Below are 27223 nucleotides of genomic sequence, written 5' to 3'. Positions count from 1 at the left end.
TGATGCATCAGACTACTGAAAATGCAGACTGTGAAGTTATTTTCTGAAGCCTGAAACCTGCTTTCAGCAAGGTCCTCTTATATAATATTGTCTTCTTTTGCAAATTTATGTAGCAGTTAGAAAGAGGTGATGATTTTGTTAATTTTTGTGTTAAGAGCACAGTGAAGGCTTCAAAAGAACTACTGACACAAGGGAGTCTACCTCCAGCCCACTGGGAAGAGTGTTCAGTTAGAAGTCAGCTGATCTGCATTCAGTCTAAGTATGAACTCTAAACTGTGACTTCAAGCAGGAAAAGGTCATATAAGTATCTCAGCTAAAGGAGCTCTCAGAGGAACCATTTCAGCAATCAGAACAAACATTTTGCTCAGAAATGCTTAGCCTTGTCATTGACTAAACATTTGTGCCAAACACCCTTAGGCAAGATTTTTTTAATCGATCTTTGAAGAGATTAGCTAAAAACTGAAGAATATTTAATTCTATAAAGGAACAAGAACTCAAAGTGTCCCACTTGCCAGAAGCAAAAGAACAAATATGACAAAATGAGAATATTTACCTAGATACTACCAAACAGTGATGTGATAAAGAACAATTAAACAAATATCAAAAGGAGGGAAGAAATTTAGAGTTAACTGATTTGTTAATGGCAATTTTGTAATTAGCTCTACAAATATATTTTAACATTTCTACCCAATATACACTTTGCTATTACTGTCTAATGTAATATTGTACAATAGAGGCAGAATTGTTCTATTATTAGTAAAGGGTCGTTTGTTTTCTCACTTAAGCTGATAAATATTTCAATTCTATCTGGTGTCAGAGAAAAGGAAAAACGACAATCCAAGCAAAACCAAATATGGTAAAACCCAGTAATTTCTTCAATAAAATTTACACCCAAAGGTCTAAACACTTTATACTATTGACAGGCACAGCATTGTCAATGGTTGGCACTCAGTTAACATTTCTATTATAAAGGTTCTTTTGTCAGATAGCATCAGACAGAAGAGTTTGTGAAGTCACCTGCAAACTTAAATGCACAACTCATTGATTTCTTATTGATACACTGGAACGTACTTTACTTTTTAAAATTAAAGTGACAGATGTTACACAATTTTAGTGCACTGTCTATGAATTCTACATACTAGATGAACAACTGGATGACTAAAAGCCTTCAGAAGCTATCAAACACAATCTTAAAACTTGATTATTGTTCTGAATCATAATATTATAATACATCTTGAATATGTACAAAGGCATACCAGAGGCTCATAAAAAAATCATGACTTAAATAGACTAAGTAGAGGGCAGAAGCATACTAAATTTTTTTTGGGGGAATTTTAGGGATAGGATGTTTCTCTAAGTATTGTTTTTTACTCTACAATATTCGCACAGTGAAATTTGACTAAAGTGTGATAAATTCATACAGGTATGAACTGCAAATTTCTAACAGCCTTGCATTGGATAAGTTAAGCATTGGCATAATTTAGAGCTACAGCAGACTCCAACATCACTATTACCTTTAGGTTGCTTTACTTCCTAAAAAAACCCAACATATCTCCTAGCTCAACCAGAGGTTACACATTATATACAGAAATCATTTTCTGAGTTTGATAGACTGCATTACACAGAGAAGAAATCAAGTTCTAGTAATTGTTCCTCTGATCTTTAACTATTAATATAAAACCTTATGAATTAAATGAAGGATGCACAAATTAGAGGGGCATGAGATAGTAAAACACTGTATAAAAATATAAAAAAATCAGGTAATACACATATACTTCCCATGAAAAATATTTCCCAGTCATGCCTTACAATTTAAAATTATAATAAGCTCATTCCTATGAGATTTTTTTTTTTTTGGTCCAGTAGAAATTATCATAGGGGGTATTCTAATAAGGTCTTGGTATAAGCTTTATGTTCTCCAGAAGTTTTCTTTCTATGTGGAACTGCCCTCCCCCCAAATCCCCAGCTGAACATTACTGCAAGAGAAATCCTGTGACATAAAAAAGACACCATCTGGAGGAGAAGTAAATAAAGCCAGAGAAAAGGTGAGCACAAATAGCAGATGAGTGCAGGAAGAGCGAGATCAATAGATCTACTTTGAGAAGTAAGAATGTAAGTTTTCAACTTCTGTGGGGAAAAAAAAAAAAAAAGTTTATCAAATTCTGGCTACAATGTCAGTAAAAGTATGCATGCACCTTTTCCTAAATAGCTTTATCTGAGAAGATATCCAATACAAAACAATAATGCGACATTAAAACATCATCAATAGGACAGTAAAGTAAGCCAGGGGATAATTTATTTTTCCAAAGATTTAAATGTAGACCACCAGTCTTTTCTAGTAAGTATATAATTATTAGCCTTGAAACAGAAAACTTCGATCATTAGGTATGTCCCCTAATTCTATGCACCAAGACTTATCAGGAAAGAAAACTAAATCCAAAGCTTTCCAATTTTTTAGAAGACCTCTTAAATACTGTTTTAAAAAGGGGTCTGTGATGGCCATATTCAGTGGTGCATCCAGGAGTAGGAGAATGCACAGGGGCACACACCAGCCTCAAATGCATGATTTTGCACAATCACAGTCTTGCACAGATCCTTGCACCCTAACTGTCTAGCCAGGACATTCCCTGCCCACAAGCCCTTGCAGGTCTCCTTCCATGGGGCTCTCCTCACTTCCTTAGGTGAAAAAAGCAAAATAAAAATTCAGGAGCTAACATTTCATGCCATAAATCATGGGCTTAATAATACAGCTATGTAAGATCTGTCATTAAGACAAATCTTACATAGAAATAACAGAAGAGAACTCCTATCTAACAATTACTGAAAGAATGAAAACTCTGCTAAACTTAGAAGACCCAATGTCTAGATATTTTCAAGAATACCTAGTAAGTCCAAACAAGTTATGCAGTAGTTTATGAGATGAGTTGATGAGAGTAGATGCGATGCAAAGCAAGACAAAAATTATTAAAAAACACTCACGTGATGATAGCAAACCATTGGATATCCTACGTACATAAGATAGGCAAGAAAACACTGTACCCTCTGGATTTTGGTCAGTTTTTATGTAGAATACTGTGCATTCCCTACTAACCACCCAAAGCATTCTCATTAATATGCTTCTGACCAATACAGTAGCGTCGCCATCTTATCGCAGGGGTTCCAAACTATTTCTTTATTGCAAAGGTTCCATACCTTCTTGCTGTTTCCTGTGGGCAGCTCTCAGAGCACTGACTCTTTCTTCTTCACAAAGCAGCCAACTGACTCCAGTTCCTCCTCAATTAGCCAACCCACTCTTTTATAGCACTCCTCTTCCCATTGGTTACAGCTGTAGCCTGATAAAGTCAGGCCTGTTCCCAATCTTTGATAATTGGCCCAGCTGCAACTCCTTAGGGATAAGATTACGTTCTACACTATCTATATTTTCTTATATTCTATCTCCCTACACAGTAGGCCTCAAACAACTTTCAAGATGTTCTGCCTTCAGCTGGTAGTTACAAGAAAAGTTAGTAGTATGCTATGCTTGCTCCAAGAGTTTTCATTGCACAGATATTTCTGTGATGTATTTTATGTATTAACTTTGTCATGTTGTGTAAAATTTTTGTACTTACTGTAGTATACATGGGCTTAAAAAGTCTTTCATTACACAAAAAATCACAACAACCAACAACCAAACCCCACCCAACAAAGCTAGTCTGGATCCTAGTCAAGTTAGTGACATATTATGAAACTGAAAATAAATCAATATTTACTCTTGCTATCAAGGCCTTGGCATCATCCCTTACAGAAAGATGGGTGAACAGTAATTTTCTAAAAAGAAAAATCTTACATTAAAAGAGACCATCAGAAATGTATGAAAAGCTAAATTATATATTTATCATCCTATTATAATTAAGGCAGGTTTTATTATCACATCAGAATCTTGTTTTTTTCAGGCAAGAGGCCCAACAGAAATTTCACAGAAAGTCTGACTCGAATTAAATTGCTCTCAGGAGCAATTCTCTAATTTGCAGGCATCCCCTCAACTCACACATAAAAGTCCAAAAATTTCAACTATAAGAAACATTATATTTGTAATGTATCTACAGAATCAGAGTGCAACTATTAAAAACAAGATTCCGTAATTTAGCCTTCAGCACATTGTGACCCCATGAAGGAATTTATAATTTTATCTTATCTGACATGTACTTTATCAGAAGAAAAGAAGTCATCAGAGCTCAGTAAATTTTCCAGCAAAAATTATTTAACTATGCTACAAAAATTAAAATCTATGCCAAACTGCTTATATGGATGTCAAGCATATAGAAGAATCTGCTAGGAGGAACAAGTCAGTCTTTCACAGTAGTTTGTCTATGACACTATCTAGAAATTTTATCAATGTACCAGTAGTATAGTTAGCTACAATTTTGTTTGATTTCATAATAATTTTAATTTCAAAATAGTTAGGAAAACTTAGTGAAAAAAGTAAAACCTTTCTGACCCCTAAAAGTCTTATCAGGTAATTGCAGTTAACCATGTACTAAGCATATATATTACCCGAAGTATCAGTTACAAAAAGAAGGAAAAATTTCATTTCCATGGTACAGACTCCAGCACACTCTGCCTGTAAAGTTTGGGAACACAGCCACAGGAAAAGTCATACTCTGTTAGTGATCACCTAGGTCTCTGCTTTAGAAAGTCACATTCAGATAGTTTTCTGTTTCCCCACTTCTTTTCCTAATGCACATGCCACTGAGCTACATCTCCTGTCTCCTTCACCCACTTAAAGCTTCCAGTGTTATTTAAGTTTAGAAGTGACAAGAGGAGAATGTGAGACAAGGGACAACATCCAGAAGCTGACAGCTACACACATGGCCAGCTGCTCCAATTCCTTGAAGCATTCATTGCATGCTTGGCAGCAGCCTTCCCTGCACACTTGCAGCAGACTACATAAAAAGGATTAGCTGTAGCTGAAATAATCTAATAAGCATGTGTTGCTGCTACCCAAACACTGATGCAGGCTTGCTCAAGTGTATTTGGGAAGCCAGCCTGAAGTTTATTATGTAGTTCACTGTTATAACTGGAACAATATGGTGTTATAAGGTTTTTTTGAGGGACAGAAGGGAGATGTGTTTATTACCCCCTCCACATAGTGAGAAAAGCAGCAGATTTATTAAAGCAAAAACCTTCAAATGCCTTTTTTCTTGTCCAAATAGAAGGTAAATTAGTCATCACTAATTTGTCTGACTTTAGCAGCAGCAAAGCCATGGAGTGACCACAATCAATCATAATATGTAAGATGTAGAAGCACGGGAAAATTCAGGTGGAAAATTACTCCAAGAAGTCTCCAATTCAATCTCTTTCTCCAAGCATGGTTATCTCAGAATAGGTTGCTTAGGGCTTTTTTCCATTTGAGTCTTGAAAATCTCCAAGAAGACTGCACAGCTCTGGGAAATCTGACACACTGCTTGACAATCCTCATTGTGAAAAACCTTTTCACCGTCAGGAACACCTAATTTCAACACATGTCTTGTCCTCCCATCACTGGAGAGAACAGACTGGCATTTTCTTCCTGACAGCTTTCTTACAGCAATTGGGTCACTAGGTGTGTTAAGACCCAATACTATGAGATATCCTGGTAGCGTTCTCTTTTCCAGGCTGAAATACTTGTCCCCTCAGCCTCTCCTCCTGCAACATGAACTCCAGAACCGTGCCTTGATGGTTCTTCACTCAAATCACTTCAAGTAGCATCCTAGAGCATTCCCAGTCAGCTAACAGGGAGAAGACTAAGACAAAGGCTGAAGCCTACACAGAATACAGGATTTTTCTTGAATGAAATTGAAGACAACAAGTTAAAAGAAAGAATATGCACATGCATGTCCATTTCTTAGGAAACTCTTCTGGAGACAGTGCTGAGAAGGGTGTATGGTAGATGCAGTCTAACTAATCTCTTTCACATTTTCAATGGGCTGGCTCCAGAGGTGTACTCAGCTGCACGCAGGAAATGCTGACTTTAGATAATTCCCTACACAGCAAGTTGATGGCTTAAAATCATGTTTGGAGACTATTCTTATTAACTATAGTTTAATAATTTGTTCAAAATTGCTACATTTGCAGTAAAAAAATTTTGGAACTGAAAAATGCTGTCTTCATTCAGAGAAACAACAGATGAAGATACCCATACACTCAGAGCACTGGAGGATTTCAACTTGTATGAAATTTGTAAACAGTTTGAAAACTTTAAAATAGTTTAATTCCTATGCAAGAATTGTCAGAATTTGACATCTCCATAATAATTTCCAGTTAGAATATTTTATTCATTAATTCATAAAAAAGTACTTAGTACAGGAGTTTTGAAAAAGCACTGCCAAAATGCTTTAAAACCAATTTACTTTTACCTTCTCTAAATGTGAAACTTAAAACCTCCCAAGGTCTTTTTCCATGTAAAATATCATGAATCACATGAAGTGATTTAAGACAAGAATTGTCGATCAAACCACAAAACAGAGTCTAACTGATAACTTACTTATTAACTATTTCAAGTCATATGACTGAATTAGAAGAGAAGATTTACTAGAGATTCAAATGCTTAACAAATTTGCATAAATGAAGCAGCATGATTTCTTAATGATTTTGGTAAGAAACTGCTCTTTTCATCCTCACTGCAACTATGAACAATACCAACCTTTCATCACATTCACAAAAATAAAGTGCTGACTTTAAGGTATTTTAAAATAAGAGCAGTATGATTAAGTCATCTAGGTTATGGCTGAAAACACAACATGAAATAGAAGCTTTCTGAGGAAATTATGGTCTTAAGCATTCCTATTTCTTCTGTATATTCTGCATTTACATTATACTATCAAAGTGGTCATTACAGTAAATATGAGCATGCAATTGTAAAGGAATCTAACCTTATGAGAGGAAATAAAAACCTCCTTGTGTTGGAGCTTTTCATGTTTGAACCTAATGAAACTGAAGTGCCTCATTAATCCAGAGGGATGACTGTGTACTGGCACAAACGAGAAGGTACAAACAGGCAGCAGACACAGGCAGGGCTGTAGCAGTGACAACTTTTGTGAGCTTATACTGTTATAAGTTCACATATAAGTCTATGTCAAGTCTATTAAAATGCTATTAAAGATTAAAAAAAAATGTTGAGCTGCTTTTAATCAAGGTTTAACCAGGGCCCCCGTCCAGTTCGCTGCAAAGCCACACAAAAGTTCATATTGCACAAAGAATAAATGTTCAGGGATGAGAAAAACACCTTTCAATTGTGCTGCAAGTTTATGCTGCTGTAAATGCTTGTGGAATTACCCTGCTAGAACTTGGTGTCATACTGGTTTTAAGTGAATTAAGACTGCAATGTTGCCAAGAGGGTTCATTCCCCAACACACAGCTTGCGCTGACACTCTCCCGCTTCCCTTCTCATTGCATATATTAACTCTTTAAGAGCTGTTACAGCTGATCCAATTTACTCTATAAATATAGAAAAAACAATATCAGTGCAAAAGGAGAGATAGAAGCATGCAGTCAGGACAGGGAGAAGGGCAAAACAGATGAGCCTTGTTAAAGCAGAAGCCTTGCTTGCCTCAATCCTACAGACAGCAGTTCAACACTGTGAGCTTTAACAGGCTGGAGTACTTTCAGCAGGATCAGTTCTATGAGCATTCAACATTGTACAAATGAGGACACAACAACAGGCAGCAGCACTAAACAGCCTGAGAGAGGAAGAAGATAGGATTGCCTTCCAGAGTACTGACAGTTTAAATTGTCTCACAGTGTTCACTGAAGTGTACTTGTAGATTGTACACAATCGCTATTGTTAAACTGGAGAAGTTCCTCCAAGACAGATGTACTACTTCTCAATATATATTTATCAAAACACTCCTTTAACTTGACATCTATATGCCCCAAAACACACTGCTTTTTCCAATACATTAGCTGTTATGATCAAAAGATACAACTTCTTTCTCCTATTCTTTCTTATAGCCTCAAAATCAAATCAGAAACTTCGACTGCTACAAGGTAAATAACAAAAGTAGTCTTGGTTATGCAGTGTGGATGAATATAAATATAATGACAAATCACAAACCTCAGAACATAAACAAATCACATCATGGTTAAAATGAAACTTTTGCTATGAGTTATTATCAAATGGTAAAGGGTAAGAAAGCCCTTCACAACACACATTATTGAAAATGGCTTGAGAGAAGTGTTTAAAGTACAAAGATTGAGAACTCGTCCCCATACATACAGACTGCAGACTCCTAAATGCAGAACAGAAGAGTGAAAATCCAGAGCTGCAATACAAATAATGATTTTTCTGCTTAAGAGCAATTACGCTTTTTTTAGGAGATGAAAGCTGTGCCCTATACATAGCAAAGACTCTCTAAGGTTGAATAGATGCTTTGGTTTTAGAAATCCAGAAACAATTTTTAGCATCCCTTCCTTTCTAAGGCCATCTAGTAAACGCTCTCATTCTATCCCTGTGGCCTGTTCCTGAAGGCAAATTCTGACTGATGTCATGGAACACATGAATGTAATAGTAATCTGGTAAAATTGGGAGATAGATAGGAATTATCTTTCTACTGTTTCCTTTAAGTACTAAAATGAATTCTGTCCTTGAAAAAGTGCTTTTACCACTGGTGCATTACAGAAAAGTGGGACACTTTATTCTGTTCTCTTTCATTGCAGAAAATAGGAAAATATCATCTAGAGAGAATCAGAAGTGAACTGAGATATCTTCCTGCTGTCCACATTCACATTCAGACGCTTCTATACTGGCCAGTCTATACATTTATTTTTAATTGTGTTCCTAATTCTACATGCAGTACCTCTGAAGTAAGAGCACATAACATGCTTGATTCCACTGGAGGACAAAACAATTAAAATGTAAATGCAGCTTGTTATTATAGAAGACCTTTATTGAACCTTGCTTTTAAAATAAATGGCTATATAAATTTACAGTTTTGGAATAACTTAAACCCTTAATTCCGTTCAGGAACATTTTTATTCAGGTGAATATTTAAGCATTGCATTTCACTAAGTGAGTTTTGGATTTAGTGAGAGCTGAGAAAAGTCTTAAATACTGTATCTACTTAATTTCTGCACTTACTACTGACTATGAAAGTAGACTTTATTCAGAAACATTCATGAAAAACAGCTTAGTAAAACACTCTTTGCCCAAGCAACATAAAGAATTCTGGAACACTTACTACAATATTTACAGTCATATATGCATAATGGTAATCTGTTAAGACTACACTAAGAGTTTAAGACTAACTACATGCTTGCACCAAAGGCTATTAATCAATACTTCATTGTTTGACCTGGAGATGCCAAACACGTTTAACCCTGTGCCTTATCACGCTGTTAACAAAAAGAATTACCATGTTGTAACCAGATATTCCTGCTGTGCTTTCAACCCTCCAGTCAACTCCCAAGCCTTCCATGAGAACTTCATCAAAGATGTCAACCTCTGACAAGTGAGTACTTAATAAATCTAAAGCTCCAATTAAAAGGTAGTTGGAAAAGTAAAAAGGAAGTCCCACTTCTGCACAGACAGCGAGGCAGTGAGATATTCCTTTTTTTGCACACCAACTGGAAAATATTCTGGTGGCTGCCTGACTGCAGATGGAGCTTTTTCAAAACATAGCCCTGGCACTATGAATCTCCCAAGACCACTAAGAGTTTCAGAGCTTCCAATGCAGTTATGAGTAGAACGTGTGCAGCAGGTCTGAACACTGTAAACCTGAGCTCTGAAAGGCTGAGAGGGCAAGCAAGGGGGCAGACAAGCAGGGCAGAAATGAAACAGGTAGCTCAGAGAGGTCAGGCAATCCCTGATGTTGGGAGGTTTCACAGTTTAGCTAGGAAAAACCATCATTGACCTGATCTGGGCGCTGGTGACAGGGCCACTTCAAGTGGGAAGTTGGGTTAGATGATTTCCAGATGTCCATGACAAAAAAAATAATTTCTGTTATTCTGTGAGTAGCTGCAAAGGCAGAAGATTTACCTGTATGCAGTTGCTTAATGGCAGTATCACATGATTTAATGGTCTGTTCATGTTCAGGAAGTTAGAAATGCAGCCATAAAAGTTAATATTCTATAAATATTTAAAAGCAAACCTGATTTCTGATTAAACTCATAGTTAGTTATTTTCACAAGTCACAGCTCCTTTTTTAAAATTAAATATGTATTTCTCAAACTCTACTGAAATGGCTGATTCTTCTAGACAAAATTGTCTTTTACATATCTAGGTGTAAACAACCAAATATCCATTACTTGAATTTTTTTCAGAGAACAGGAAACATATTTTAAAAATTAATCCTAAAGGTTGCTGAAGTATTACAGTTCATTCCATGCATTGCTAGAATAAAAACAAACAAATCAAACAATCTTTAAAACAAAGAGATTATTTAGTTGTGTTCACCTTGGTTTTTTCCAATTAAGGTGAAATATGTTGTAGTTTTAGTAATTAGGAGAAAGTTTTTGCAACTTTCACTCTATTTAAAATTTCTTTAAAGACATGCTTGCTTGGGTTTTTAAGAGGATGATCCTGCAGATAAGAGAGACTGCACCAGAAAGACCACTTCAGCAAAACAAAGGGAAATAATGTATTTCATAACAGCTGTCAGAATACTCTATAGATTTGAAAAAAAACCCTTGAGGACTCAAGCCTTTGCTAACACTTTGAACTATGTCCAAATGAAGAATACAATCCAGGAGTTTAGGCAGAGACCTATGGTAATATTACCTCATCCACTCACATGTTGAACATCTGTACTCTGTACTAGTTGAAGCTTTTTAACTCCTAAATTCTGATAAAGGTACACAAATAAAACAGTATAAAGAGATTTGAAGGGCCTTTATACCACTATTTTAACTCCCAAGCCTCCAAGTTCATTAGAAATTGTAACTGTTACTTGTTGGATCAATTTCCCAGTCTTTGAACTGCAAGTTGGAGAACTAATGTTTGTTTGTTTAGTATTCTCCTAGATAGTGCGGAAGCTTTTCATTATTTTCTAAGCTTGTTTAAAAAAATCTATTAATCTATTTTTTAGATCTCCTATGTGACCATCCTATGTGACATTCACATCAATTTCATACACTATGCCAGTGTACTGAAACTTTTGAGAAATACTGCACTACCACTTGACAGCATTTTGTTAAGTGGGAGGCAGTAAGCCTCACACACAATTCCATATAAGCTTTCAGTTTAACAGGCTGTGCGCTGCCAATACAAAACCATAAAAAAATAAAACTAAAAAAAAAAAAAGCCAAAAAAACTTGTGGCACCAAATTAAAGTGCTTAGCAAAAGCATCACAACTCTCACAGGCACAGAGAGTTACCTTGCGGTAATACTTCTGCAAAGCCTGAGGGTAATTTCAGCAACCAGCAAACTCCAGATAAGGTATTAACAACTTGCACACCTTCCTGACATGTTTTATCCACAGCTCTAACTTGCTACGCCTCTTGGACAAGTTGAGTTAATTACTATCACCTCTATGCTAGCAGCAAACATACCACGCTGTTTTTCATCATGGCTTTAATACTGAAACCCTCGCAGGGCTGTTGCTTGTCGTGCTGCTTGTCCTTCTTCTCCCGCTTCTGGGGCCGCCTGTCACCGGCGGGTTTTGAGGGGCCCGGACGTCCCTCCTCCATTACCATTTCCCCACCGGCGCCCACGGCGGACCAGATGCAAATAACGGACTGGAAAAAACAAGGGAACATCAGCGCCCCGTGCCCGGCGAGTTAGGGCAGGCAGCAGGTGCAGCCTCGCTCCCTCCACTCCACATCCAGCGACCCCCTCACACAGCCGTCCTCCGCCTTCCCTGCCCCTCACAGACCCCCTCTGCCTGCCTCTCGCCCCTGCACTAAGTCCCGTTCTGCATCACCACCCCAGCTCGTCCCCCTCCCTCCGCCGTGTCCAGCCCCTCATCACCACCTGATGTCCTTGTCCCCCGGGGAGTCCTCGCCCCTGCCCGCCCGCCCGCCCGCCCGCCGTTGCCTCCCCTGCGGCTCCGGCCCTGCGGGTCCCTCTCGGGCTCCGTTGGGCACCTGCCGCCACGCGCGGTCCCCCGGCCAAGCTGCCGTCGCCAGGCAACGCGTCAACAACCGGCCGGGGAAGTGGGACGGGAATCACAGATAACCCCGTCGGCACCGCCCGGTCCCGCACAGCTGTACCTACCCCCGGTGCACCGTACACCGGGGCGGCGGACAGCAATTAACGAGAAAGTCATTAGCGGTGCGTGGGGGAAATGTGAGGCGATGAAGTGCGAAGAGCCGGTGCGGGTGTGAGCTGTCAAGGGACTACGCTACCCAGAGAGCCCAGCGTGCGCCTCCACCTCCCTCGCTGAGGCGCATGCGCGTTTAGGGCCGGCCCACCCTGGCCACATTCGCGCAGCCCCCCCACGGCTGCGGCAGGGGAAGTGCTGGTGCGGCGGGCGCGGCCGGCACGTGCGCGCGCGTGCATGCATGCGTCGCCGCTGTCCTCTCGCGTGGCCGCGGCCGCCGCCATGATCGGTGAGTGAGCGCGGCAGGGAGCGGGGCCAGCCCGGATAAGGATCCGCCCTTTCCTCCCCGCCCCTTCCCTTCCGGCCTCCCTTCTGCTGTCGCTGTGGTTGCTGCTCTTGTCGGTTCTGCTGCCTGGTCTGCCGCCCTGGGGGCGGCGGGGGCTGGCCTGGTTCCCTTTGCTTCCCCTCGGTCCCCGCCCGTCCCCCTCGGTGTCTCGGCAGAGCGGAGGCGAGCTGGGGCTGCCCTCGGTCTGTGCCCGCTGCTTAAGCCGCGGCGGGGCCGGGCAGGACCCGCGGGGGCCAAAGTGCTGACAGGGGTCACTGCCCTCCTGTTTCACCCCCGCGGTAGAGGGGTAAAAGGGCTGGCCAGGCTTTGGGACTGAGGTCGTTTTAAAACCGCTTTTTATTCTTTCTCAGTTTATCGATTGTAAATGCTTCTCGGCAAGGTTTGTGTGATATGCGAACTTTTTTTTGGCCTTGCCAGCGTATATACGTGTTATTAGTCTGGCGTGGTACTGCTGGCGACCTGGAAAAAAAGAAACTTTTGACACTTCATGGTGTTGCGAGTGTGACCCTTTGGTCCTTGAGCTACTTTCTGCTGGTGCGAAGCGTGACTCGGTTGTTTCAGCACTGGGTTTTCTTCTCTTCTTTAAAAGATTAATCCATACCTGGAGAGTTCAAAATTATGGGATCTGTTTTGTAACCTTCCTGTTACACATTTAATCTTGCTTTAACTTTCTCAGTTTTGAGAATTATTTAAAGTAAAACCTATAAAATGTAGTGGATGCACATGCATTTTAGCAATTCTTTGCTGTCCTCAGGCCTCCTGTTTCTTCATCAGTATTGGTGTCATAGTTGCTCCCTACTCAAGTTGAAAACTGCTTTTTGTTGTGAAAATATTTATTGGTTTTAAATTGAACATCTCAAAAGTTTCCAATAATGCTGTGGGTCTTTCAGGCATTCATTTTTTTCCTAGCAGTATGTGATTGCAGGTGTATAGCTAATGTTCTTTCACCTTTGCTAAAGATAAAAAGAAGATTATAAACAGTTGTCCAGTATTTTCACTCTGTATGCGTATTAATTCAAATGATCTCTTCCTAGTTGTGGAATTTTTCATAGAAGACTTTGTCATTTGAGCAACTTTTTTCTTATGTAGTAGAGAGCATTTTAAATTGAAGGCTTGGCTTAAGGAAAGCACAGAGGGTCAGTATCCCAGTGTTTCTATTTTGCAATGTCATCTGCTGATCTGAGGTATTGCTGTGCTATATAAAATCCATGTGTTTGCAGAACTGCAGTGTGTGTTTGTTTTTGAATGCTTCAGAAAAGTAATTCGAGTGTACCTAAGGGACTGCCCATGTGGTTACAGAGCTGATGCCTCTAGCTTCACACTGAAATCTAAATATTTACTTACTGCTCATGAATATAAATGTTATATGACTGAGGAATGATAATTTTATTTTCACTGTGGCAGACGGAAACGTTTGTGAATATTGATCATGAGATGTACAGACCAATTAGTTGCAAATTTAAAAACACAGCTTTACATGAGTTGGAACCTGCCCTGGTTTAACCCCAGCTGGCAACTGAGTAGCACACAGCCGCTGGCTCACCCCCTCCTCCCCTGCCTAGCAGCAGGGTGGGGAGGAGAATTGCGGGCGAAATAAGAACAGTTTAATAATTGAAACAAAGGAATAAAAATACTGATAATGCTAATGATGATGATAATAGTAATGAAGAGGAGGGAGAGGAGTAAAACCCAAGAGAAACAAGGGATGCAGAATAAAACTGCTCACTGGCCAATGCCAGCCCATCCTCCAGACCAACTCCCACCAGTTTATCTACTGGGCATGATGTGTGGTGTGGAATATCCCTGTGGCCAGTTTGAGTCACTGTCTCCTGGCCACACTCTCCCAGTTCCTTATGGGCGTCCTCCCTGACAGAGCATGGAAAACTGAAAAGTCCTTGATTTTTGCTAAGCACTATTTAGCAACAACTGAAACATCAGTGTGTTACCAACATTATTCTAATACTAAATTCGAAATGCACTATTGTACTCACGTCTAAGTCAAATTAACTCTATCCCAGCCAAAATCATGACACCCTCCCCCACCCCCCAAAAACAAAAGAATCATCTTCAAAGTATGTGATAGGGAGACCTAGTCGAATAGCCTGCTTTGAGACCTTCTGAAAACACTCCTCTAAACATTTGCGAGCTGAGAATGCCCTAACAAAAATTGGGGGCAGTAGGGCAAGGGTGAGATAATCATCTGCCCATTTTTTTTAACCTCAGTATTCAAAAGAATTTTTCTATGAAACACACGGTATATTTTCCAAAATGTTTCACATTTTTTTATCTCTAGAAGTGTCTTATGTCCTCATAAGTTAATGCCATAATATACTTGTATGCATGATAATTCCTTTAACTGATTTTTTATTTTCTATCTTTTTTTCTCTTCATTTCTCACAGACCAGGTCATATAGACTTGTGCACATTCAGGTTCTTTAAATGGTAATTTGAATCTGGACTGAGCTAGTTAAGTGACATAGCTTGTCATAGCTCTACTTGCCAAGGGCCATCATAGATTTGGGGAATTGTTTGAGGTGGGTTTTTAAAGTTTATTCTTTATTTTATTTATTAGCTTATTATTGGATCAGCTGAAAAATGGTGTTGGTGGAATGGAAGTGACAACCTGCAGTTGGATTAGCTGATCTATTTCTTAGTCAGCACCCCTGGCAATAATGTCACATTCTTTAACATCTGTTCTGGGGGGAAAAATTAAAAAGCAAAACTGATTTTGAAGGAAGATCCTGGGACAGCTTTGTGGAATTTTTCAGAAAATATCTCTCAAAAAGCAAAAAACCCAGGAGAAGACCCTAAGCTGTTTTAAAAATGTGAAAGATGGGCTCTATATAGTTAACAGTGGCAGTTCAGCATTTCTGTGGTGAATGAGAGATGAAGGTGGTGCTAGCGACAGGTTGCGAAGGGCTTTGACAGTGAAATATGATTCATCCAGCAGTAATCAGGTTAAGGGAGAATGGGAGCCTGGGTGAAAGTTTGAGCTATCTGGATGACCAATCACTCCTCTGTGTTGCACCCTTTTTCAGCGTGTTGGTAATCTACTTTCTACATAAATATTTCTCATTGGTATGAAAATAACCTTGAGGAAGCAAAATAAGAATAAACCCTTTCAGAATTTCCCTGAATATATTTATATACATGGCACTATTATAATAAAGGTACTAATGTAGCAACCAAAGGAAAAATACTTTAGAAGTTTTCTACTTAGATATTTTGATCCCATGCTGCAATTTTGGGTATTTTTTCTTCTGTTGGCATTTTGGTGTTCTAATGCTATGGATAGTTGGACTATAATACTGGAGTTATAGCTCAAGTTGTGGTTCATGAGCATGTGGAATAATCTGGCTGATAGTTAGTTTGATTAAACAAAACCTAAACCTTGGAAGATCAAAAGCTACTTGCATTTCAAATACATGACCTCTTTTGCTCAGTTTGTTTTGAGCCTTTTTCCCTTCTCCTAGGGTCACTGTATTGGACTGCATGAACAGAATTGCATCTTGACACAGTTTGTGTTTTACTGGATTATATTTTAATGATTATTTTCCTACAAAATGCTTTGCTATTGTTAGTAAGTTAGTAAACAACTTGTTGACATAGTAATAACATAGTAATATATATATATAACAAAGTTATAAAGTTAGTATCATTTGAAGTAGGATATCTTCAAAAGACAGCTGAATTTTGCTAGATATACATAAGTATTCTGGATTTTGTTGTTTCCATGAAGGGAGATGACAAGAATTTTTGTTTGGGTTTCTTTTTGGAAGACAATTAATAGGGGGAGGAAAAGTGGGGTGTGTGTTTTTGCTTGTTTGGTATTTCTGGTTAATTTTTTTTTTTTAATGATGGCAAAATAACAGTATTATAATATCAAGACACTGGAGACTAACTAAGCAGGGGCTAAGGATATTCTGATGCAATGTTTTGAATTTTTCAGATAGGGCCCTAGAGAAAATTGATCTGGCAGTTTCTTTACATTATTGCCATGCTTACTTGCATGTAATGTGTAAATAGAGTATCCAATGCACAATGCTTTTGTCCAGCCTATCTGTGGGATGAGAATGAAGTTAAGAGTTTCAAATTACACTCATTTTGAGAAACAGCTAGGAAAAGGCCTTTGCTAACAAAATATGGAAATTGAGAAAAAAAATTTGGAAAGTGTAACAGCAAACGCTACTGATTAAGAGTCCTTGCCAAGGTAAAGAATGTGTTTTGTAAATGTGTTTAAAGCTAAGGACATGATTTTATTCTGTTGCTGTAACACTGCCTCAAGAGGTAATTTTCTTATTTGGAAACACATGTATCCCCATTTACTGAAGTAAGTTAGTTGGGCTTCCACACCCTGTATCATGGAACTCTCAGATGTATAAATGGTCTGGCCACAGGTGCAAACAATACCCAGAACGGTGCAGATTTTCCAAGTTGCTATATGTAGGAGAAGCCCAAGGGAGACTAAAATCATTACTGGGAAGTTTGTTACTTTGCCAGACAGGTTTATGTAAAATAGATAAATTAAGTATTTTCCATCAATTGTTGTTGTTACTATGTACTGTATATAAGTATTGTTGGACTGAAAATCAACTTCTAACATAAAATGCAGCCAGTGATATATGAAGTTTTCCATTAAAAGAAGAAGAGAAAAAGTAAGAAAGGGGCAGCTACATAGCCAGAATTCACAGAAAGTCTCTACAATCTGTCTCCACTTTGGAGATAGTATGTTGGCAAGCTTTACTTACACAATTGTCAGTGGTTTCACAACCCCATTTCTTATTTCTGAACTACAGTGTGGATGGGGCATCTTGCGAATGTTTGTGCTTTATGAGGACTTCTAATCATTAAGTAACTAAATTTTAATATGATCTTTACAATCTATAATATTCTTACAATTTTTCAGTTTCCAAATGTAGTTCAGGCCCCTCCCAGTTCTTCTGTCTTTTGATCAGTGCTAAAGGAGTGGAACAATGGGTGGCCTTACAAAATAAGGAAAAAAATCCATTAGGTTTATCTGATGTAGAAGAATGCATCAGTTTTCTTTTGTCTGTTTTATTCTTGAGGTTGGACAAGGTTGAGAAATAATTATTGTGCACTTTTTGAAGCAGACTGAAACCTGCCTGATTGTACTAAACTGGCTTTTAAGCAGTAGCTCTTGTGTTGCATCTCTTTTCTTAATCATTGTGTTCATGTCTACATTAGTATTGTTAAAGCTTCACCCAGGAGAAATTGTAGCATCAAAATTGTTTTTTGAGGCATATGAAAGTAACTGAAATATTTGCCATGCTATTACAAATTCTCTTAAGATGACAAGAGACAAAGAATCATTTAAGTTCTCCAGCTATCATTCAAATATTTGATGATAGCAATCTAAAGGGTAGAAATAAATGAAGAATTAATCATGAAACTGCCTTTTATTTCATGCCTTGAGCAATAATGTACAGTGGTAGCTGGTATTTGTGCTGGTAAACATGCATATTTTCTTGAACAAGGCAGTTTTATTAATGATTTCTCATTAATTCAGACAAAAGATGGCATAAATAACTTGTCACAATTATGATGCATTAAATACACATAGTAGCTTTATGTGGTGTCTTTTTTACAGTGGCTACATGCCTATAATGGATAAGCCATAAAATCATCAGCAATTTCTTCTCCATATATCACAATGCCTTCCAAAACAGTGGCACCATAAATTATGTGCTTCAGAGAAATTAATGCTGCTAACTCTTTTCCTGGTTTTTTTTATTTCTAAGTAGTTTGGGGCTTTTTAATGTCAAAAGCTTGCTCTTGGACTTCAAAACTGTTTGAGGCTGTTTGCAGAATATAACACCTCTATTCATGCTAGCAATTTCAATGATGGAAATCTTAAAACTCTGACTCTAAAACTATTCAAAAGCTTTCATGACCTCTGATGATCTCTGAATTTATAATATTATATATCAGTATTTTCTTCTCCATTTACCTTTGAAAGAGGGAAAACAAGGACGATGATATACACATATCTAAAAAGTATGATGGGTCATTGCCCATTAAACATGTCCATAATAAATTGTCTGGATTCTGCAGTTTTTACCATACTTCTTGACTGTATTCCTGTTCTGATTGTTGAGGAAGACTTGATTTTCTATCCTTGGCTGGTTTGAGCTAAGTTGAAATTATGAAAAGGAAGGTGGTTACCAAATGAACATTTTCAACAAGTGCCTTGCTATTAATGTGTTCCCTTTTTAACCCTGATTTTGGAAATCTGACCTACGGGATTGTGTGTTTATTTTAGGAATATGTCAAAAGTTCTTTCTTTATACATTATTTGTCCCTATAGTATAGATCTGCTGGTGAGAAAAAAAAGAAAAATATTGTGTGTGCTTTGTTTTATTCCATGGATTTTATTCTTCTTTTGACATTCCCTTATGATTTGGAGACACATGATTTGTTTTTACCTCGAAGTTCTAAGCCTAGACCCTTTGGCCAATGAAAGAGAAAAGAAAGGCATTAAGAAGTTGATTTATTGTTTAAGAATTTTTGAAGCTGATAAAGATGAATGAAGATCCTCATTGAGAAAAGAGCTTGTCATTACATGGCAGTTGAAAGGACAGCAAGGTTAAAGTGTATTAATGTGTAGAAAATAAAAGTAGAACTTTTTAGAGAGCAGTTGCTATCAAAAGCTGTTGGTTGTGCTGGTTTTGTGAAAGTGGTATGAACAATGTGTTTGTTGCCACAAGAGTTGGACATCCTCCTTTGCTTTAGTTTATCTGCTGAGAGTGGGATTTTGTGTATTGTGTAAAAGTAGGCATGTGCACTAAGCTTGCTGTTGATGACATAGAAGGGCACTGAAGCAAATTCATTTGCAATTGTAAATTGTTTGTGATATGTAAAAACCACAAACAAAAAGCAAAGTTGTCTTTCCAGTAACAAAAATGTTCCTGCTTTGTTCACCATTGTTGTAATGATCAGTGTGAGTAATGTTTTGTTAAAAGTAAAACTTTTCTATATTATGATGTAGTTTCCATACTTCCTTTTATTTGTTTGATGGGTTTTTTGTTGTTGTTTTTGTTGTTTGTTTTGGTTTTTTTCAGTGTCTTCCTGTCTGTGCTTCTGTTTTCTATATCTTTTGTTTAGTATTTCTAAATGTCTTGCTCAGTGGTGAATTTCCACTCTTAGTTCACTGATTCCTTTTTTTTAAAAATTAAATTTAACCAATAAAACTGTCTTGTGTCATATCTAATACTTCAGATTTAATAACTTTAAGTGTATAGAGCTAAATTCACAAGAATAAGAATCACAAAAAACTGAGATGCCTGGGCTTTTTTAGGCCTATTGTGTAAGCTATTTCTCTAAGGCATCCTTTCCATCTGAAGAGACATTTAGACCCTCAAAGTTCAAGGAATAGTATTCAGCTGCTTTTTGTCATAATAATTTTACATGTGTATTTTCATTTTTTTTATATGTGCCAATCCAGTAACGTTTTGGTAGTGTGCTTTGATGTCATGGGAAAGTTATTTTCCATTTTCTTCATTGGTGTTAAACTAAAGGACTGTTCATGATGGAAATAAAAGTGGTTCATATTGGACATCATATTGCATCTCTGGCATATGGTTCTCCTTTCAATTTTAATTTTTTTGATGAGCTGAAATATTTTTGGTGCATTTATGTTTACATTCTTTCCCTTTTCTGATACAGTGTCCTCTGTGGAATACTCTCAGTGGAAACATATGTTCAGAACTTCAAAGTAATTACACTATTACTAAAAGCTTCATAATTAGATTACTGAAACTAAATGTTGAAAAAATTTGATTTTCTTTTATCCAGTCATATCAATTTCATTCCAATCTGCTTTCTGGCTGATTGAAGCAACATGGTAAGACAAAGTCAAAGCCTGACTAGAACTTTTTTCAGTCTGGCAGAACCAGTTCCTGAAGAAGAAAAGGAAGCTTAGAGCAGTGCTTAGTCTGAGAGCAAAATTTAAAAAAATAAAACATATACTATCATTTTAGTGGTAAATTTTTAGTGGTAGGTATCATTACTTGGCAAACAGTAATGGTACCTGGGATTGGGTACCATTGGGATTGGGATAATTCAACCATGAGCTTCTCTCTATATATAACTGACCCTATTTCTCAGCAGTAATGGGTCCCATTTGTGTCTAAGCTACTTTGTTTACAAAATATTGCCCTAATTGCCTGTTATCTTTCTTTAAGAGTGATTTTGTTGCTGTGATGAAATGGGTGTAGCTTGTATTGAAAAAAGCTGTTTACTGCCACAAAAAGTTTAGGGCTATAGTCTAAGATATTGATGCAACAACAACACAAACCACAAAAAACCCCACAACCCAACAACAAAAAACCTAGTTCTTTCATTTTGCTCTAGCACAGTTTGGGTACAGTACTTTAAAAATAATGAGTCAGATGTACAAGAAGTCTGTAACTGTAGAACTACACCTCATCTACCTTTTTTGGTTTTTTTTTTCCTTTTTTTTTTTAGGTCATCTGGAAAATATGGGGTCTTTTAAGAACAGGAGATGTTATCTTAATGATCCTGAACAAAAGCACTGAGTCTGTTAGGTCTCACAAGGCCCTGCTGTATTGGTCTGTTGACTTGCTTCATATTTTTTCTTCAAGCTGTATGAAGCTATAGGCTAACCTTTTAGTTTATTCTTTTTTACTCACTTTACATAATTTTAGAACATTTTATTCACACTACCTCTGCTACTGTTTGAGATTTGGCTTAAGCCTGGCGTGTGCTTTATGAAAGCAGTTGGTGTTCTGAGGCACATAAATTCAAAACTTGGTTAATGATTAATGTTTTGAATTTTCAAATTTTTGTGGTTTGTTTTCATAGTCTACTTTTCATTCTACCTGCCCTTATTAATACACAATAAAATAGCAGATGAAGCTGAAAAGTGCAGCTTTCTTTTACAGTACTTCTAACAATTTCCATTAAAATGATCTTGTTGGAAGCAAATATCCCATCTGGTTTACTTTTTAACACAGCAAAACTCCATAGTGAGCTGTGTGCTGGAGCCTGGCTGAATTCCATACACTGAGACTCTTGGCCCTAAAGCAAGATGAGCACAATCTGTTTCCCTTATTTCTAATAAAGGAAAAAGAGAGTTTTTTCATTTGCTTTGCTTCTTTGTTGCATTATGTTTACATTTTATGCCTCCCTTTCTTAGAAAACTGCTTTCCTGCTGTTATCCTTTTTTTTTTTTTCTCAGTACAGGTAAAATGAAAACACATTACAGCCTTATAAAAGTAGAGTGCTCTGAAATAACATTAAAACTCAAAATTTTCAAGTATGGCATGGTGCTTTGGCCACATCCATCTCATAAAACACCTGAAGCTCAGGAGAAGTGCTTCTGGAGCTTTTTCTGTTGTCTTGTTCCTCAAATACAAGACTTAAGTAACATATACCAAAATCAATCACTCACACAGTTGATCCTAGCACTGCTCCTAAAGTTTTCCTGTGCTGTCCAAATTCAGCTTCCTCAGCCCATAACTTTATGTGCCCATTTGTACCTGAGAATTATTGAGTCACATATACTAAACACCAGCTGATTTTACTATGGGTGTGTGCAACTCTGCTTAGGAATTATGAAGTTGCACCTCTGAATTAGGCTCAGGATTAAATTTGCTGGGTTTTGTTATAGATATGGCAACAAAAATAATTCCACATTTAAAAATAAGATTCAGATACTTTAAAATTGTACTTAAAACTATATAGTTACTGTAATATTGCATCAAATAAGTTAACATTTGCTGTATTAACATACTGTCCCTTTTGAAGAGATTTTGAATTCTTGGGTAATATCCTGATGGAAAGTCATGTAGCTTGCATTAAAGTGAGCATGCTGTTTTGGGATACTGGCGTCTTAAAATTGTCATGACTACATCTGTGATTTTTTTTTTATTATTCTCAGTTGTGTAGAGTTTTACATTAAAAATGCCAAGTAACACTCAAATACTACAAATAATCCTTGTTTGTGGTATAAGTTGTATTTGGTGACAGACTTAAAATGTTTCTCATGTTGTACTTCATTTCTGAAAGCGTGGCATTTCCCTGCTTTCATCTGTCAGTGACAACAGTTACAACATATGCTGTCCATTCCTGATTTTTCAATAATAAGAACTCAGTAGTTCTTTTTAATGTAAATAAAATAGGAAAAATTACGCCCTCTCAATGGGTAATAGTAGAACAATTGCTGTAATTCTGGTAAGAACCTAAGCTGTCCTTGTGTAATACTGTGTGCAATGATATTTAGTGTCAATTCCTGATTCATTTCACATGTGTTATTTTAGAACTGTTCATATAATCAGTTTCCTGAACTAGGAAAGCAGAGAGTGGGCTATAAACCAATTTAGGATAAAATTGCAACACATAAAAAATGTGATAGTTGATTTCATGTGAATAAAGCTTTTGAAATTTGATTCAGTTCTATACATGAATTAGAAGAGGCAGCCCTTTGAGGATGAGGCACTGTGCACAGGGAGACTTTTCATTTACTTTGCCATTTGTGCAAAGGGGACATTAGGATAAAAAAGTCAAAATGTGTGGTTTCTTGTTCATTTAATCTACATGAGACTGTTGTGCACATCTACTTGCTGTGTGTTGTTGCTAAGGAATCAGACTGTTAACAGTGATGTTGCCGTCAAGTAAGAAAATGCTGATTTCTTAGAAGGAAAGTTTGGATCACTTCTATTGGTTACCAGCTGGATTTAAAAAACAACTATCTTAGAAGAAACAAGTGACTTTTTGACAAGGCTTCTCAACTGTTTCCTCCATAAGACAGTAATGAAATTCTGTTTATCTGTGTGCTGTTTATGCCAGAAAACACAACCTTCCTGGCTACTATGTTACTGAGTAGGGAGGGAGAGAGGTAGAGAGTGAGAGAGAGACACCAGGGAATAGTTACTGTGTAGATGATACAGAATCAGTACCCAAAAGCCTGACCTTCTTTAATTTTCCCCAACATTTTCAGGACTAATTCCTCTAGAGTTTGTCTTTAGCCGTTATGGAGATAATGTATCTATGGAATGATGATACAGCCACAAAGACAGCCTCCTTCCTTCTATTTTGAAAGTACAGCAGTGAACCACTTAGGCCAATGCATCTCTGAGGCTTTGCCTTTTCAAGCTTTTTATCTGTGCCACTCATTAATACCTTATTCTCAATACCAAAATGTGGTTGGGGGGGCAAGGACAAGGCAGTTAAAACACTATGTTCTCTTATTACTTTAAAAAGTTAAAGATGGATTTTGAATTTTCATACAACTAGCATTTTTGTGCATAGGGCATTATTCTACTCAGAGAGCAGACTAAGCTTTTGAAGTGAACTTCCTTTTTTCTACACCAGAATTAATTAAGTTTGTAAGGATAAAGCTGTTTATCCATGGTGGTTTACTGACGCATCAAAGCTAATTTTTTTCCACTGAGTAAATTACAAAATAAGTGTGTAGTCCCTATCCTAATGTGGTTATATTGAAAGCCATTTTTTCCTGAATCTGTCCATCTAGTTAGCCGTGTGCACTGAAATCCTAATGCTACTAATACATGACATAATTCTGTAAGAACCGTCTATTATGTGACCATGAAGAATGAAGTCTTGTGGTCTTTGTGTATCACAATTGATGTAAATAACTGCTGTATTAGTAGGTATTTTTTACTATAGTGAAAAGTGTTCCAATTCCAAATCATAATATTTTTCTATCATAGATATTTTTAATGGGATATACTTAGTTTAATCCTTAATTGAAGTAAAATATTCTTGTTAAAATGGTCTATTTCAGAGTAATGAAAGCATAAATAGCTCTTATGCCATATAGCTAAATGAATGGAAATGTGACACTTCAAATCTGCAGATAAACCAAATTTAATTAGATAGACAAAATTTTCTTGGTTTTACTTATCTGTTAAATGAACATTGACTTTTAGGAAGGAATGTTGAATTCCAGATTTAGCCTGAAAATTGTAAGGGTTTAAATTCTTGAGGGCTTTTAGAGTCTCAGGGTTCATGGTAGGTGGCTTCTCATTTTGATGGTAGAACTGTTTATCTGACTTTCCCTGTTTTGTTATTTCAATAGGAATGATGCCCTAGGAGTGATGCCCCTGCAGTGAACTAAGGAAGTTGCCATGAATTATTAATAAAAAGCCGAGTTGAATGTGATTTTATAGCCCCTTAAGGAGCTAGAGTAATGTACTCTATAAAACCATTCAGTTCACCTGATCTTGACACCAAAGCATCAAAAACATATTCCTACCTGTTCACACTAAAGGGGGGAAAAGGTGACTTGGGAATGTATTGTTTATGCATCACTGTTTAGCCCTCAATAATTTTTAAAAACCACTTAGGTCTTAACTCCAACCGAAAACAGTAAGTGCATGAAGAATTGTAGAACTGGTAAAATGTGCAAAATTAGTTGCCATTTTAAAGACCTTATAATGAATTTTTATCTCTAGAATATTACTTTCAAAATGACTGTTTCATAAAATGAGCTTTTTCATACCTTTGTTATTATTTGGCAATATTTCCATATTTTTCAATTTCTTTTTAATGATTTGTCACTGAACTGTTTAACTTAAAAGCATAATGATCTTTAATATCCAACTTTAATTTGACTGGTCACTAAAAAGTAAAATTAAAGAGTTTGTGTGTTCAGCACTATCTCCCTCTTAGTGCCTGGTGCCTCACCTGCAGTAGAGTTGGTACTGGGCAGAAACCATCTTAGCAGTGCAAGTTTGTACAAAATCTGTTTCGTTTTCCATAAGATGCTGAATGTTTCACGTTGTGTGCATTAGTTAATGTCATTTATAATGGCTCTTGACTGTAAGTCATTGTTCTTACATAAACGTTGTGAATAAAATTTTGATTTTACTGCAGAAAAAACACTTCTTAAGCTACTTAAATTTTGATAATGTGTAGTTTATACATATATTAGAAACAGGTATATTTCTTACAGAGTGAGCAGTCATTTTATAATATATTTAGCTTTGCTGGGATTTCTATTCTGTCTGTTTTTACAGTATATTACAGCTTCTAGGTGTCAAAAGCTACATTCAATTTTTTCACGTTACTCCTACATTTACAAATGTGCTGAAACTTCTAACACACAAATCAACAATGCTTCAAATAGGAAAACCTGTGATTTAAGAAAAAAAGTTGCCCTGTGTTAGTGTTAAGGGAAACCTTAGTGTTTCCCTTTTGGGCACTTTTTAGGACTTTCTTTTCATTGTACTAAAATTTTCTTTCAATAAAGATACATGAACTTTCAGGTACATGAACTAGTTCTATACAACTCCACTTTTGTATTCTTAACATGTACATTTGCTTTTTTCACAAGTTACTGTTTGGTTTAGTCTGAGTTTTTTCTGAGGTTGTGTGTATTTCCCAGTTACAGCAGAAAACTGTGTTACTTAAGCTTCAACTGTTTAGATTCTTTTGAAGTTCAGAGTCTAATATTTCAGTTAGAACATCAAAAATTGGTTTGTAGGTAATATGTTACACTGAAAAGCAGTAGTTGTAAAGCTGGCACATATTCTTCTCTGTTGCCCAGATTCTGAGTAGGCAGGGAGCTTCTGGCCAAAGACAAGCTCAGATATAGGCTGGAATAGCTCAAGACCCCCACCTCTGTTAAAGGACTAATCTTAAAAGTGTTTGTCTGCAATGATGGCAGGAGAGATGGAATTGTCCAGCTGGAGAATCCTTTGGATTGTGAATTTTGTTTCCTTCTTATTTTAAGACTAGGTGTTTATTTTGTCATGGCTCTTTACATTATATGATTTCCTTTGGCTTTAGGATGGCAGATTTCTTTTGTGTCATGTGTTTCATAGTCAATAAATTTGAGAAGCACTGCAAAATTAGGTATGTTTATTTCTTTATGCCAAAACACTGAAGAATAACTTATGACTATAAAATTGTATTCTTTCAAATCCAGCTAACGTGATGTACCTGCATGTTTTTCTTGAGTAGTTGTATTGATTTCAGTGAGGGGAAATGCTGCAATTATACAAATATAAACAGCTTTTAAATTTTCAAAGATGTGAAAAATGCTGAAACATCTTAGTTGCTGTAACATTTGGTGTAAGAGTGTATTAAAGCAAAGAGCACATTAAAATTGGGCATTGTTTTTATAGGTTAATGTTGTTTTAATTGAATAAATTTGTAAGATAGAAGTGTTTACAGGCAAATATTAATTTCACTTTCTTTTTAAGAAAAAAGCATTGTTCATATCAAATCATAGGTTTCTGCTAAAAAAAGTGTTTCTAAAACATATGTTGTTGCGAGGTAAGAATATAATTACATGTGTGCTTTGGACAGTCATGTTCACAATCTGGAAAATGAATTAGATTGTACCTTTGTCTTGTTGCTGTAACAAATCTGCTATAGCTTCCGAGTAATGTCTGAGAGAAATCAAGACAGTGAGGTCAAAAAAATTCGTGTACTTCAACAAATAAAATCAGTCTGGTTACCCTTCATAATATATTGATTAAATGTACCCTGCTTATTTGAAACATAATCTATTAATTTGGAATTGATTGGAGCATCTTCACATACTGATGAGGGTAAATCTAGAAAACTAATTTGAATGTGCAGTGCAAAATATGTAAGTGAATATAAGCTGCAGAACACGTTACAACCAAAGATGCTTTTTCTTAAGCATGGTGCATG

The 27223-nt window shown here is 37.0% G+C and overlaps 2 protein-coding genes across 5 annotated transcripts in view; one reads left to right on the top strand and one right to left on the bottom strand.

The window, feature by feature from the left end:
- Positions 1 to 12243, bottom strand: part of PACRG (parkin coregulated) — a 211416-nt gene extending 199173 nt beyond the window's left edge. For 2 of the 4 annotated variants that reach the window (XM_054279633.1, XM_054279632.1), the window contains exons 1-2: positions 12168 to 12243; positions 11504 to 11689 (exon numbers count right to left, since the gene is read on the bottom strand). In XM_054279633.1, the coding sequence (XP_054135608.1) occupies positions 11504 to 11647 (144 nt within the window). In that variant the 5' untranslated portion in view covers positions 11648 to 11689; positions 12168 to 12243. Of the gene's footprint in view, positions 1 to 11503; positions 11690 to 12037; positions 12074 to 12167 lie in introns of those variants that run through there. The other 2 variants (XM_054279630.1, XM_054279631.1) reach the window with 2 other exon arrangements.
- Positions 12244 to 12341: 98 nt separating this feature from the next.
- Positions 12342 to 27223, top strand: part of PRKN (parkin RBR E3 ubiquitin protein ligase) — a 675053-nt gene continuing 660171 nt past the window's right edge. The window contains 2 exon segments of the mRNA XM_054279727.1: positions 12342 to 12392; positions 12394 to 12502. Of these exon segments, the coding sequence (XP_054135702.1) occupies positions 12342 to 12392; positions 12394 to 12502 (160 nt within the window).

Source organism: Melozone crissalis, unplaced genomic scaffold, assembly GCF_028551555.1.
Source record: "Melozone crissalis strain CALT ecotype California unplaced genomic scaffold, PUWL_Pcris_2 ptg000027l_1, whole genome shotgun sequence".
In the NCBI taxonomy this organism is placed as follows: domain Eukaryota; kingdom Metazoa; phylum Chordata; class Aves; order Passeriformes; family Passerellidae; genus Melozone; species Melozone crissalis.
The sequence above is the reverse complement of the archived record's forward strand: the minus strand, read 5'-3'. Positions and strand labels throughout refer to the sequence as shown.